Here is a 15,405-nt window from a genome sequence, read left to right as displayed (position 1 = left end):
ACACTCTCTCATTTCCCTCCCCAGCAGCTTCTACTAATCACATATTGCTTTCCTTTCTCCTTTAATGTTTTTATTAGCCTCCTGTTTTTTGTTTTTATTTTTTAGAGACAGGGTCTCACTTTTGTTGCCCAGGCTGGAGTGCAGTGACATGATCGTAGCTCACTGTAACTTTGAAAGCCTGGGCACAGGTGATCCTCCTGCCTCAGCCTCCCAAGTAGCTGGGATTACAGGTATATACTACCATGCTTGGCTAATTATTATTATTTTTTTTTTTGTAAAGACAGAATCTGGCTATTTTCCTAGGCTGGTCTCAAACTTCTAGCCTCAAGCAATCCTCCCACTTTGGCCTCCCAAAGTGCTGGGATTAGAGGCATAAGCCACCATGCCTAGCCAGCCTCCTGTCTTTTCTTATATGTTCTTCTTTATGATTGGCAAACAAAAAATTTCCACAAAATGATCACACCCCCTACTTTTAAGATCACACACAAAAAGGATAAATATTTAGGCCATTATGTCAGTCATGATGGAAAACAAATAAATTAGTGTTATTTTAGTTCTTAATTTCAAAAGTAGTTTTCATGTGTTTTAACTTGTCAGAACATACTTGATGGGTCTCTATTATCATCTGCAATTTATGGAAGGAGAAGTGAAGGCAGACAAAATTTGAAGGTCTTGTCTAAATTATACACTGAATGTTCAAGTAAAAAGGAGCCGGAGGTAGAATTCACTGTCTTTCACCTAGGAAACATTGATCTTGGACTGCAAGTGGGCAGTGCTGTCAGTAAACAAGGCTTTCTGAAATAACTCTTGATTCCTCCCCAAAAACTGAACTAATTGGAAATAAAAAGATATTTTACTCAGATAGATTCTTTGGTGACAGAGAAGTTTTTTTTTAAATTTTTATTATTAAATTAAATTAATTTTTTTTACCTACATGAACTTTGACTAGACAGAGAAGTTTTTAATGATGATTGATGCTTTGCCCACATTCAGGAAATCATAAAGTCTCTAAGGTAGAGTATAACTAGGTAGGCCTGAGCATCTAAAGAAATTTTGTTATTAATACTTCCTCAGTAGAGTTTATTTGCTGTATGAATTCTTTGATGTCTAATAAGAGCTGAACTTACTCTGAAGGGCCTTCCACACTCATTACACTCATAGGGTTTTTCACCTGTGTGGATTCTCTGATGCTGAATAAGACCTGTGCGCCCACTGAAATCTTTCCCACATTGTTTACATTTATAAGGTTTTACTCCAGTGTGTACTCTATGATGTCCAGTGAGATGTGAGCGTTGAATGAAGGCTTTTCCACACTCATCACATTTGTAGGGCTTCTCTCCAGTGTGAGTTCTCCTGTGTTTACTAAGGTCTGAGCTGTGACTGAAACTTTTTCCACATTCATCGCATTTATATTGTCTTCTTTCCCTCTGTTGCCATTCAAATCTGCCCTCATTTTCAGCAACATCTTTGGTTTCAAGATGCTGAGGGATATCGTCATTGAGTCTGTCATTTATCTCCCCAAGGAATTCCATATCTTTGGGAACATCTTCCTTCTGGGACAGCTCTTCATTCTTAGTCCTGGTTTTATCACCTAGTAACAAACAGTATACAAACAGGTCCTATTCTAGGTTTGAGAAGCAAAAAGCCTATTGAACAAAGAACATGTCAATGTTATAAACATGTTATAAATAATGAGAAAAGTCACATACAACACACATATCAAATATTTGGCACCATCTCACTTTTGGTACCATCACATCATATAGTCACAATATAGGGAAGAAATTAAGAAGAGCCCAGTAAAGAAGATATCAGTAGGGTAAGTTGTTTGAAAGTAGATTAAGAGAGGAAAAGGGCCGGGCCGCAGTGGCTCACGCCTGTAATCCTAGCACTCTGGGAGGCCGAGGCGGGCGGATTGCTCGAGGTCAGGAGTTCAAAACCAGCCTGAGCAAGAGCGAGACCCCGTCTCTACTAAAAATAGAAAGAAATTAATTGGCCAACTAATATATAGAAAAAATTAGCTTGGCATGGTGGCACATGCCTATAGTCCCAGCTGCTCAGGAGGCTGAGGCAGGAGGATCGCTTGAGCCCAGGAGTTTGAGGTTGCTGTGAGCTAGGCTGACGCCATGGCACTCACTCTAGCCTGGGCAACAAAGCGAGACTCTGTCTAAAAAAAAAAAAAAAAAAAAAAAAAAAAAGAGGAAAAGGCAAAAATGAAGATCAAGGGATTACCTGATAATCCTGTGCAAAGGCAGAGTGGTAAATGGGGGGACTATAGATATGCTAAAGATAATTAAGAGGGATTGGCAGACAAACCAGAGAGCAGAGATGGGAGAGAGGTAAAAGTATGGCAGAAACATGGAAGGGGCTAAAACGTAGGTGGTAAGTGGGAGTAAAATTGAGTAAAAGTGACTGGAGAAGATAACAGGATTTGAGGTCTGAGAGGAATATAGTGAATAGGAACCATCCAAGGAGGGGAGTGTTTATGAAGGGTAACAATTAGCTGGAAGCAGAGTAAGAGCATGCAGCTCAGGGTAAACAGAGGAAGGTAAAGGAGTAGGAAATGACAGTGGATGTGCTGGGTTGAATCTTTGTTTTTTCCTAAAACTGACATCCTCACCAGCATCTCCTCATGTCTAAACCCTAGTTCAGTGTTTTATAACTATATTGTACATCAGAATAACCTGGATGGCTTATTAAAACACAGATTTCTGGGCTCCTCTTCCTCTGCCTCCAAGCTTCTGATTTGGTAGGGTTGGAGTAGAGCCCAAGAATTTACATTTCTAGCAAGCTTCCTGGTCAGACACATACAAGTGTGGTCCAGGAACCACATTTGAGAACCACTGGCCTAGCCATTATTCAAGGGCCATCTCAAATGTTATCTCCTCCAGGAAGTCTTCCCTACTCTCTCAAAATGGATGTGCTCATTCCCTCTTGCTAATTCTCATGTCCTTAACCCTAGGCGTAACATAGATCTTGGTACACAGCAAGTGTTCAGTAAATATTTGAGTTGAATTCTCTAAGAAAACAGCTGTTTTGATGATTTGGAGAGGGTAAAAGATACCACCAATTTGGTCATGCTCCATGCTGAAACCACCATCTCAACAGACCTAGGAATACCAACTGTAAAATTACCATTGATTATAGATAATTTTATTAGTTCCTTTGGCATAACAGAAGAAGCTGAAAGAGTACCAGAATATTTTAATGCCTGGGCTGGGTATAAAAGGCACTGAGTCTGGCCTACCTGAGTGCCATGAATTCAAATCCTCCTTATAATAACCATGACTCCTTCTGATCAAATCTTACCTCCCTCCTTATTATCATTTTCATCAGGCAGCTTTCTCAAAAGTTTGGCTGTTTGCTCTAAGATAACATTGTTTTGGAATCCCAATGCCACGATATTTCTGGCAAGAAATTTTTTTTTTTTGAGACAGAGTCTTGCTTTGTTGCCCAGGCTAGAGTGAGTGCCGTGGCGTCAGCTAGCTCACAGCAACCTCAAACTCCTCAAAAGGATTGCTCAAGCAATCCTTCTGCCTCAGCCTCCCGAGTAGCTGGGACTACAGCCATGTGCCACCATGCCCGGCTAATTTTTTCTATATATATTAGTTGGTTAATTTCTTAATTAATTTCTTTCTATTTATAGTAGAGACGGGGTCTCATTCTTGCTTAGGTTGGTTTCGAACTCCTGACCTCAAGAAATCGAGGAAACTGTCAAATACGAACTTTTCTCATCTCAGGGATCTGCAGTCTATTTCTTAACCAACTGATTTTTAGGGTCTTGTTTATGTATCTCTTTCAAGTGCCAACCTAATAGGATACCAGGAGATTTTGTTTCAGAACTGACAAAATTAGGAATATTTGGTTTCAGCATCTTCTACTGGGGCCATTCTTCCAGTGTTATTTTGGCACATGTAATACCCAAAGTCCTTATCAGTTACAGTTCCAAACAGGTTCAAGCCTTTCTGATCACTGAGATAAGGGTAAGTCCACAAAGATCATTTGATAACCATGTTTACTAGCTGCTGGACAGTCTAGGGGGAAAAGGACAAGTTTGGGTGCTAAGTGAAGTAAAACTGGAACAGAGTTAAGACTGATTAAGGGAACCTTATTGCTACAGAGAAAGTCAGTGTTGTGGCTTATAGCATATCCATAAAGATTTCATTTACTTTTGAAATATTTTTAAATGTGTTACAAAGAATTGTAAGATTCAGCTGTTCAAGTTCTTCTGTCACATGTAAAGATAATTTGTGTTAAGTGACTACTGTTATAATTCCCAGTTATATATATATATGGAAATGATTCCCATTACCCACTGAACAGTTAATAGTAATACTATCTTCTTAGTATGGATACAATGAATTTTTTAAAATAAGAAATACTGCATAAGAAACACTGTCAGTCTCTATTCAACAGTACATTTATTTTTAAAAGGTATTGGCTTATTGGTACATTATGATGATCATTTTAATAATTTGTTCTGGGCTAACAGGCAGGAACCCCAGGTTCTGATTCTAATCTCAGTTCTGCCTCTAACTCTTTATGGGAACTTGGACAAGTTACTACCACTGTGGGTATAGTTCTTCAACTGTAAAATAAGGGTTTGGAACAGATATTCCATACTTATACAAAAGTTGAAAGGCACTTCTTGAAATGTATGTGTTGTGACTTTTGCCGGTTTTGTTTTGTTTTTGTATGTCTTTTTCAGCAGAGAATGTGGTGGTGGTGGTGAATATAGATAAAAATTGTCAAAGGTTGCTGGTGGTGTACCCTGGGGGAAAAAGAAATTATACCTATACTGTTCAACATAGACAAAATGAGGGCTTCCCTAAGAATTCTCAGGTCTCACAGGATAGCTAGATTTCCTGAAGCATCATATGTTAACTATACAGTATTCCCTTGAAAGGTTATTTTGGTAACAGCACGTGTATAAGCCTCTACAATTTTAAGTATTGGAAGTATGTATTTTTCTGGACTTAATGCTAACAGGAAGCAGAGTGGAAGCAGTCCAGAAGTATTTACACAAAAACAAACAGAAGGACTATCTAGAATTTAAAGTTTTGAATGGATAAGCCAGTAGTCATAATTAGTAATTGTGTTAAAACATATGAAATTAATTTAGCATGTTGGCAAGTTAAATTATTATTGTGACCTGTTTTATGAGTGTATGTGCTGTCACCTCCCAAATTATATGCCTCTTCATAGAAAAGAGGTGAAGACTCCACATAGTTAAGCTTACTAAAGCTTATTAAAATGGTCTGCACCTATTAAGGTCTGCCCCCAAACTCCTCTTGCTTAGACTATCATTAGCTTCTAAATGTCAAATTCAGTGGACTGTTATCAGTCCTTATCTTGTGTCCTATTAGTAGCATTGGCTACTGCTGATCTCTCCTGGGAGAAACAACTCCATTGGCTTCAGTGACACCACTCTCTTCTGTTTCTCTTACCTCTCTGACAGTACCTGCTCTGTCTCCACAAAAATCTTCCTTCTGCTTCTTGAAGAGAAGTTAACTTAAGTGTGTTATCTTTGGATTCCTTACATCTAGCATGGTACCTGGCATATAGCTGCTGTTCAATAAATGTTCGATGAAAGAGGAATGAATGAACAGACAGGGGGTTTTCAACCTCATCCCTAAAGCCAAACAATAACCAGCACTCCACTCTAGAGTTAAAGCACTGAAAGAATCCTTTACATTATATATAATTGAATGTTATCCTTTCTAGATATCAGCTAGATATCACATGTGACTGATATCACTAAGATATAACATCTTAGCTCAAAATAATTTTTCAGATTGCACAAATCAGCTGGCAGGGATCCCAGAGAATGTGAGAACTATATTGATAAAATTTAAGTAATAAGAATACAAAATAGCCCTACTGGGTTACTGCACAGCAGAGGCATCATGGACATGAGAGAGCCTATGGAGAAAGGGCAGGGAACACTGAAAAGGGTAAGATTTGACAAATTGCAATTTAAAATTTGCCTGCTTTTTAATGTAGCCTGAGGATATACTAGATACTCCAGTTTATAATTAGTGAGCTGGAATGGGGGACCAAACCCAGTCAACCTTATGTGCAGATAAAAACAAAAGAAAACAAAAAAACCTGCTGTTTTGACTGATCCTTGTCCTCCCTTCTCTACTTCTTTCAGCATGTGAGTATGTTATAGACTGACTTGTGTCCTACCCACTCCAAATTCCTGTGTTGAAGACCTAACCCTCAATGTGACCATATTTGAAGACAGGGCCTTTAATGAGGTAATTAAGATTAAATGAAGTCACATCGATGAGACCTAATTCAATAGGACTGGTGTCCTCATAAGATGAGGAAGAGACACCATGAGTGTGAGTGCACAGAGAAAAGGCTTCTCACTGTGAAAGCACAGTGAGAAGTATGCAAACCAATGAAAGAGGCCTCAGACTTAAAGTCTCCAGAACGGTGAGAAAATAAGTTTCTGTTGTTAAGCCACCCAGTCTAAGGTATTCTGTATGGCAGCCCTAGCTGAATAATACAGGGTGCCATAAATTCTCCTGTCTCAAAATGGAAATTTAAAGGAATTTGGTACTAGAACCATTAGATAACAAATAGCAGTATAAAGTATTATTAACTCATTTTGAGTTATGTCCTAAAAAACAAAACAAAAGGTATTAATAACTTGAATGATTAAATTCCATTTTCCACCCCTTGGGCCAAATAACAACTTTTATATCTAGTGAAACTAAAATATAATTCTTTCCATGATGGGGCAAAGGTAAAAAGAGGATAAAATTATCCATAGCAAGGTGGAGGATAAGCAGGAAATCTTTAAAAGGAGAACATGAAAGTGAGAAAGTTGCACTCTAACCTAAGAAACCACCTCTTCCCTCATACACTGAAAATTTTAGCTCCTTACCCTTCTGTTGTGACTTCCCAGATTCCTGCTCCAGCTGGTTCTTCTTGGGATGGAGCTGGACAGTCAGTGACTCATATGACCTTCCCAAGGAGGCCAAGAGTATGTCCTGTCTTTCTGAATAGGCTGGGACCTGGGAACAATGAGGTATGACTGGACTTGTAAAGTAGATTTTATGGGAACTGAAAGAACTTCAGGTAAAAAAAATCAAAAGCAGTATCTGCCAGGGACCCAGGGACAGAGAAAGGTGGACAAATTTTCATTCAACTATAAATGGCAATAATGGCTGAGAGAGAGAGAGACAGACAGAGGCTCATCTCTACAATTCAGGACACTAAAGAGTGAAATTCAGTGTCTCTTAATATACATTATACTCCTTAAGAAAAAAAAGAAAAATAAATTCAGTGTCTCTTCTCTCATTGATCTGCAGAGGTCCAGGATCAGAGTCTTGGATTTGGAAGGTACCTTAAAAATCATCTAACCCAATTCCAGTAAATGGGGGCAATTCTTCTATAACCATGCTGTCCAGTATGTTAGTAACCAGCAAAATGTGGTTACAAAGTACTTAAAACGTGGCTAGTACAAATTGAGACAGGCGAAGTAAAATAAACATCAAATTTTGAAAACTTAATACAAAAAATTCTAAAATACCTCATTTATATTGATTACATAATTGTTTTGAGTTATATAAAATATAATTTCACCTGTTTTTATTTTTAAATGCGGCTACTAGAAACTTTACATATATGGCTCACATAACCTTGTTCTTCTCTAGGGTACACATATTAAATACTTTCAGGTGTTCTTTCACATGGTTTTTGCTTTGGCTAGGTCCATATACCTGTGATCACTCACAGCCAAATGACTGCCCTTTCACACCTACCTGCTTTCCAGGTTCATCAAGTTCTCTCTCCAGATCTTCCAGTACAGTCACCGCCTCCTCTCCAGTCTCTGGTTGGTGTGCCTGCACCCATGCTTGCAGGTCCTTAGGAAGAATGCTCAGGAACTGTTCTAGCACCAGCAGGTCTAAAATCTGCTCCTTGGTATGGTATTCTGGCCTCAGCCACTGACAGCAAAGCTCCCAGAGCTGGGTAAGAGCTTCACGGGGTCCAGGTGCATCCTGATAGCAGAGCTTCCTGAAGTGCTGCCTGAAGAGTTCCCTCTTATGAGGACTGTACTTTTGTGAGATGGAATCCTGTCCCCAGTAGTGTTCCTCTGCCTTAACTATCAGAAGTCCTTTTTGTTTCTCAGGTTCCAGGGCTGTGGACATTCTAGGCTTTATCAGGAGATTATTCCTCTGTCTAGGATTGATTCAAGGAGAATCTCTTAGGATTTTGTCTCAGAGACACTCCTAAAGCATAAAAAGTTGTAACCATAAAGAAATGAGAAAAGCTGCTGCAAACATAAACACACACTAATGAAATCAAACCATTAGAGCTGAGTCAGAGAAACAGCTCATAGGAGGCTGTAAAAAAGAACAATGACACAAGGACATGATTTGAATCTGTGCTTTACTGTGTAATTTAGAGGAGGTTATTAATACTTATCTACACTAGAGCTATAAATACTCATGTAAAATTCTGAAGTTTCTTATAAGGTTGATGTATAGATTAAATGAGAATATATGCAACATCCCTGGCATGCAGCTGGGACTAGTAAGCACTAAATAAACCCTGAGTATTATTAGCTTTGTTAAAAGGCTCATTCCACATCCTGAGATGCATGGGTTGGCTTGTGTCCACAGGATTCAGTGGTTTTTAGAGCATGTGCGCCATGTCCTAGGATGGGGGTCAGATGGATGCCTCCGCAGAGGAACCCCAGAGGCCCCTTCCACCTTGTCCTCTCTGGGAAGGTCGGGCCAAGTCCTCTCTGGTAGATGTGTCGGGGGATGGTAGGAGGGACAGAAGCGTTACATTATGCCCGCAAAGGGGAGGGGATTGCTGCTGACCACAGCTGTGCCTTGTCTTCTCCTCTTCTCCACCTGGGAGCCGGAAGATACTCACCTTACACACAGAAGGGAACAGGTGCGACAGCTAGTGTCCTTCGGGCAGCCTCGAACAAAGGCTAGATAGACTCAGACCAATCGACGCCTGGCCACTGGCAGCCGGGCGCTTCCGGGCCGCTCTAGGAAGCTCCACCTCGGTGGCAGTAGTGAGGCTTGCCTACCCAGCCCTAGTGGAGGACCCGGTTTCTGTGCCTTACGTTGCTGGAATTGCAGGCATTTGGAACATGTCTTCTTAACGTTTTTTAAAAAAACGTTTTTTCGTACTGAAGATTTTTTTTCGGTTTAATTATTAAGTAATATGGATAAGTAATGCATTCACATAAATTTATTAAAAAGAACAATGTCCCCCAGCATGTGATTTGACAATGTTTTTTGTGACATGATGTATCTTTCCGTAGATATATTACAGGTATATATTACCCTTGCTTTTGTCCTGCTACACAAATTGTAGCACTTCTGTACCTTGCTTATTTTTTCTTTTACCAATTAATCTTGGAGATGGGTACACAAGAGGGTTCCTTGATCTTGCTCTATTTTTTAAAACTGGCACAGTATTCAATTGTGCCTATGTGCCATAGTTTTTAATAACTACCCCCATTGATGGTCATGAGTTTGTTTCCAGTTTTTTCCCCACCGCTGCAATAAATTACTGTGAACAATGTTATAAAATATATTGATCTTTGCCAATGGGTAGAAAATGCTGTCTTAGTTTTTTTCTCCCTTCCTTCCACAAATCTTCATTGCTTAACTTCTATCCCAGGTACTATTCTGGAAGTTGGAACTACAGTTTTAAGCAAACAATGCCCTTGTGTTCATGGAATTTATAATCTAGTATATGTGTGTGAGGTGGGAAGACAAGCAAAAAACCAGAAAAATATATACTGTATTTGATGTTGTATGTTAGTGCTAAGGAGAAAAAAAAAAAAAAAAGGAAGTTTGGGGTGAGAATGCAGTGATGCAATTTAAATAGGATGCTCACAGAGGACCTCACTAGCAAATTGACAATTTAGTAAAGATGTTTCAGGGAGAGGGAGATAGCAAATGCAAAGGCCTGGAGTTGAGCATGTTTGAAGTATTCTGGGCACAGGAAAGATGCTGGTGTGGCTGCAGCTGAGTGAGCAAGAGTGCTGAGAGTAGACAGAGGGATACTGAGGGTGAGTGTAGATGTTTTTACTCTGAGAAGCCATTCAAGGTTTCTGAGTAGAGGAGTAATGTGATAAAACGTAGATATTGAAGATATTATTTAATTTTTTTTTTTTTTTGAGACAGAGTCTCACTTTGTTGCCCAGGCTAGAGTGAGTGCCTTGGCGTTAGCCTAGCTCACAGCAACTACAAACTCCTGGTCTCAAGCAATCCTTCTGCCTCAGCCTCCCGAGTGGCTGGGACTACAGGCATATGCCACCATTCCCGGCTAATTTTTTCTATATGTATTAGTTGGCCAATTAATTTCTTTCTATTTATAGTAGAGACAGGGTCTCGCTCTTGCTCAGGCTGGTTTTGAACTCCTGACCTTGAGCAATCCGCCTGCCTCGGCCTTCCAGAGTGTTAGGATTATAGGTGTGAGCCACTGCGCCCAGCCTTGAAGATATTATTTAGGCTAATGTGTTAAAAGTAGACTTGTATGTGAAGGGGGTAGGTAGGGCAAGGGCAGAAGCAGGGAAACAGGTTGGAAAGCTATTGCTACATTGGAGTAGGGGGGGCATTTTTGAAAATGACACAAAATCCTAAAGACATAAAACTGTAAAGCCTAAAAGGAAAGGATAAATGAAGCTGGTTGTAAAAATTTTAAATTTTTGAATGAAAAAAACAAAAACAAAAAGTGAAAATATAAACTGAAATATGAGACACATCTAAAAGACACAGAGTTGTATTTTCTTTTTTAAATTTTTTTTTTTTTTTTTATTTGAGACAGATTCTTACTCTCTTGCCTGGGCTAGAGTGTCATGGCGTCAGCCTAGCAACCTCAAACTCCTGGGCTCAAGCGATCCTCCTGCCTTAGACTCCCAGGTAGCCGAGACTACAGGCATGCACCACCATGCCCAGCTAACTTTTTTTTCTATTTTTAGTTGTTTGGCTAATTTCTATTTTTGGTAGAGATGGGGTCTCGCTCTTGCTCAGGCTGGTCTTGAACTCTTGAGCTCAAGCAATCCTCCCACCTCAGCCTCCCAGAGTGCTAGGATTACAGGCATGAGCCACTGTGCCCTGCCTAGAGTTGTATTTTCTTTCTTTCTTTTTTTTTATTTTGGAGTTGTATTTTCTTGATATACAAAGACCTCTTACATAAAAATATGAACAAGCCAATAGAAAAGTTGGCAAATGACTTCAGCAGGCATTTATAGAACACAAATATTGAGGATAATAATGAATATGAAAAGGTTCACTAATATTTAAAGAATTTAAATAAAACAAGAATGATATTTTTATAAATTTTTTAGAGATTTGTCTCCCTCAAGACAAATGATTGATAATATTCAATGTTGGAATGTGTGTGGAGATATATACTCACACTTAGTTGTACATTTTTAGAAGGCAAAGCCTATTAAAATTAATATGTCCTTACCCTTGATCCCACAACTTAGCTTCTTGGAATTATCCATATAGAAATGCTTACAGAAATGTTTGAACTTATGTACAAAGAAACACCATTTATTTAAATTGGGAAACCCAAATGCCCAATAGTTTAAGTTTCCATATGTCTATTCATTAAAATACCACTCAGTTTTATGGGCCCAGCACGCTTCCACTGCATGACTCTGCTATCTTACCACTCAGTTTTTAAAAACTAAAAGATGCCAAAGGTATATTGAGTAAAAATGTTCCAAAACAGTATCATGGTTATTTCTGTAAAATAATAATTATCTTAAATGTGTTCACAGTGATTATCACTTGGAGTAAACTTAAAGAGAACTTGCATTTTATACATATTTATGAACAGTTTCAGTTTTTTTGAGAAACATTTGCTGCTGGTGTAAACAGGTGAAAATAATTGTTTTTAAATCCCTATTTATTCTCCAAAACCTATAAAATTTTTTCCTGTATGGGGAATTTCATCAATATCCCTTTTCTGAAATTCTTTCTTTTTTTTAAGGTAAAGAGAATAAACCATTTATTAAAACATTGTGTGATAAAATAAACTTTCGATCCAATGCTACACTGGTAAACTTTTCTTCCTCAACATTATACCTAAAACATAGTTAAATTACAACATCATCCGACTAGAACTAGAAAATAATTCTGTCATTTACCACTCAACAATTGAACAGCGAGGTAACTGCAGATCTAGGTTTTCTTGATGAGTCAATGATCGAGAATGATAAAAGACAATATTCCATATGCCCAAAGGTTAAATTTTATTTATCCTATTCACTGGCCCAAACTTAAAATTCTCCTATTGAATAAAGCTTTCATATAGTACCCCCTTCCTTGCCACAAATAAGTGTTAGGAACAAATTAAGGATAAGAGCTGGGTTTTAAACTGTACTTTATTTGCTACTATAATATGCTGTCTTTTTAACTGATCAACCACAAGCATGCAACAAGTTCTCTGAAAGGAACTGCTTCCACAACTCATTGTATATCAACAGGAAAATAATAAAGGTCACTCAATTTGGAGTTCTCTCCTTTTTTAAAGCACTTCTAAGCAGTGTGTGTGACACAGAGGTAGGAAAGACCATCTTCAATAAATTATCTTCTTAATTGTGGAGAATTTCTGAAAAGCAGACTGACAAAATGCTAAATCGTGCCTCTGATGCGTCTCAAAGGACCACAGATCCATTGGCTCCTTATTCAAAGAATTAATCCCCCGGAGTGGTTGAGCTTTTGTAGGGCACCTGATAACAAGATCCACCAGGGCTCCGCACAACTGCACTAAGCAAGCCTTCTATCACACTCATTTGCCGATTCTTTGGATCACCCAGTCCTGCTGGCGGAGAGGGCAGCGATTGTTCTGTTTCACCCACAGGGACATGCGGCAGTTGTGGAAGGAATGATTACATTCTCCCCAGACCACAACACAATCCTCTTGTTTATTTTCAGCTTGACATCTAAGACAGGCATCCATCACCTGGACCCTGCAGATGGCACACGTATCGCACTCCACGTCCCAGCTCCACATGGCCACCGCGTTCCACTTCTAGAGAGAGAACATTTTGTCGCCTCCCGACTTAGAGCCTGCGCTCCCCGAGTGAGAGGCCAGGGCGCAGGGCTCCTCTCCGTCTTCCACGTCGGCCATGGCGGCGGCGCGGGGCCAGCGGCAGAGACGTTGGGTCGGGGGAGGTGGGTGGCTATGGTCTCTTTTCTGAAATTCTTTCCCCGACAAGTCATCCTGTAAAAGAATGTAACTCCTTTAAGATGAAAATCAGATCTAACCTCCTTGTGCTTCTGAAGGGAAAATATAAATGATCAAATAAACATGGGTGGAACACTTAGAAAGTGTAGAAATTAATAACTTCCAAGTAAGCATTAGCATACTCTCTGGGGAAATAATTCCAGCAAAAAGATAATCCCTACTCTTCTTTCTGTTAATAATATATGATTGAAAGCCAAAGTCCCTTCTTCCCTTGACTGTGATATACAACATGTCCCTCAGAGCCAACTGAGCAGATAAAAAATCCAGATAATGCTGAAATATTCCTGCTTCCCCTTTAGTGCACAGTGCATTATATGTGTATTTCTTTCTCTTTGTCTAATATCTTGCTGTGTCAAATTTTCTTAACAGGTTTTTAAGCACAAATCCAGCCTGCTTTCTGGGTGACAGACACTTCTGCTACAGCTTCTGAACTTCCTGAGTAGCATCCAATATTTTTCAGTTGTGCCTCTGGCACATCATCAGCTTCAGAGAATCAACTTGCAGCACTGTGGAGCACCTGACTATGGTAACTTAACACATTGCGTACCGCTCAAGAGTTTTCTCGTTTTTCACGGGATATCTGTTATGGACCTTAGATGTCAACACGCTGTCTTGTCCACATTGAATGAAGTGATCTCATTGGTGGAAACCGTGCAGGTCAGTTATGAAAAACTATATAATTGCACAAACCCATAAAGCATTGCAGTTACATTGTATTTTGGTCATTCGAATAGTTTTCGTCTTCAAGTTCCTGGCGCTTTTAGAAATGCCCTCTCTCAGAAAAAGGAAGGAAACCAACAAAAATGATATACTTCCGGAAGTATTTAACGATAATTTATCAGATATTCCTAGGGAGATTGAAGATGCAGATAACTGTTTTGATGATTCGGGAGAAGATTCTACTGACAGTGAAATTATTAGACCTGTAAGGAAGCGCAAGGTGGTGCTTTCAAGTGATTCCAACACTGACGAAGCTACTGATAATTGTTGGTCTGAAATTGACACACCACCACGCTTACAAATGTTTGGGGGTCATGCTGGGGTCACTACATTTCCATCTCAGTGTGACTCTGTACCCTCTGTGACCAATCTCTTTTTTTGGTGATGAATTGTTTGAGATGTTCTGCAAAGAGCTGTCCAACTATCATGATCAAACTGCAATGAAATGCAAAACACCAGCTAGAACACTAAAAGTGGTCTCTATTTACACAGAAGGACATCAAGAAATTCCTTGGCCTAATTATTCTGATGGGTCAAACAAGAAAAGATAGCTGGAAAGACTGTTGGTCAACAGATCCTTTGATATGTACCCCTATATTTCCACAGACAATGAGTCATCATAGATTTGAGCAAATATGGACATTGCGGCATTTCAATGATAACGCCAAAATGGACAGTTGCTTGGGGAGACTTTTCAAGATCCAACCTGTGCTGGATTATTTCCTGCATAAATTTTGAACAATATACAAACCAAAGCAACAGTGTCTTTGGATGAGGGAATGATTCCATGGAGAGGACGTTTAAAATTTTGCACGTACAACCCAGCGAAAATAACAAAATATGGTTTACTTGTTCGGATGGTGTGCGAGAGTGACACCGGCTATATCTGCAATATGGAGATATACACTGCTGAAAGAAAGAAATTGCAAGAAACTGTTCTTTCAGTCCTTGGACCCTATCTTGGCATATGGCACCATATTTACCAGGATAATTATTACAATGCTACATCTACTGCTGAATCGCTGCTACAGAACAAAACTAGAGTCTGTGGGACTATTAGGGAGAGTAGAGATTTACCGCCAAATTTGCAAATGAAAACATCAAGAATGAAGAAAGGTGACATAATATTTTCCAGAAAAGGTGATATTCTTCTCCTAGCATGGAAAGACAAGCGGGTTGTCCGAATGATATCAACGATCCATGACACTTCTGTTTCAACAACAGGAAAAAAAATAGAAAAATGGGAGAGAATATTATAAAACCTACCTGCATCAAGGAATATAATGCCCACATGAAAGGTGTTGACTGTGCGGATCAATTCCTTTCGTGTTGTTCCATTCTAAGGAAAACGATGAAATGGACAAAAAAAGTAGTGCTGTGCCTTATAAACTGTGGACTTTTCAATTCATTTGGAGTGTAGAACATCCTCAATCCACAAGT

At 39.2% G+C, this 15,405-nt stretch overlaps 1 protein-coding gene and 1 pseudogene across 4 annotated transcripts; both read right to left on the bottom strand.

Moving 5' to 3' along the window:
• Positions 1–249: 249 nt before the first annotated feature.
• Positions 250–9,777, bottom strand: ZSCAN16 (zinc finger and SCAN domain containing 16). Of its 4 annotated transcripts, none has more exons than XM_012742017.2 (4): positions 8,896–9,766; positions 7,776–8,243; positions 6,896–7,025; positions 250–1,591 (listed from the first exon to the last, which is right to left on the bottom strand). In XM_012742017.2, exons 2-4 carry the CDS (start codon positions 8,160–8,162, stop codon positions 1,071–1,073), a joined length of 1,038 nt encoding a protein of 345 aa, XP_012597471.1. In that variant the 5' UTR covers positions 8,163–8,243; positions 8,896–9,766; the 3' UTR covers positions 250–1,070. The 4 variants fall into 4 exon arrangements, with proteins under 4 accessions (XP_012597471.1, XP_012597470.1, XP_075866654.1 ...); XM_012742016.2 differs by having other exon boundaries at positions 7,776–8,193; positions 8,896–9,765; XM_076010540.1 differs by having other exon boundaries at positions 1,454–1,646; positions 8,896–9,777.
• A 2,584-nt stretch (positions 9,778–12,361) lies between these two features.
• LOC105858714 (RING-box protein 2 pseudogene) lies at positions 12,362–13,186 on the bottom strand (annotated as a pseudogene).
• Positions 13,187–15,405: the final 2,219 nt, after the last annotated feature.

Source organism: Microcebus murinus, chromosome 15, assembly GCF_040939455.1.
Source record: "Microcebus murinus isolate Inina chromosome 15, M.murinus_Inina_mat1.0, whole genome shotgun sequence".
Taxonomy (NCBI): Eukaryota; Metazoa; Chordata; class Mammalia; order Primates; family Cheirogaleidae; genus Microcebus; species Microcebus murinus.
Note: the sequence above shows the minus strand (reverse complement) of the source record. Positions and strands in the feature narration are given on the sequence as shown.

What these genes read in the sequence shown, in the direction of transcription:
- ZSCAN16 (XM_076010539.1), bottom strand. Translation starts at nt 8,162, where the DNA reads ATGTCCACAGCCCTGGAACCTGAGAAACAAAAAGGACTTCTGATAGTT. An exon ending in TTGATGAACCTGGAAAGCAG is followed by an intron (nt 7,026 to 7,775) that starts GTAGGTGTGAAA and finishes CATTGTTCCCAG; the next exon opens with GTCCCAGCCTATTCAGAAAG. An exon ending in TGGGAAGTCACAACAGAAGG is followed by an intron (nt 1,592 to 6,895) that starts GTAAGGAGCTAA and finishes GTTTGTTACTAG; the next exon opens with GTGATAAAACCAGGACTAAG.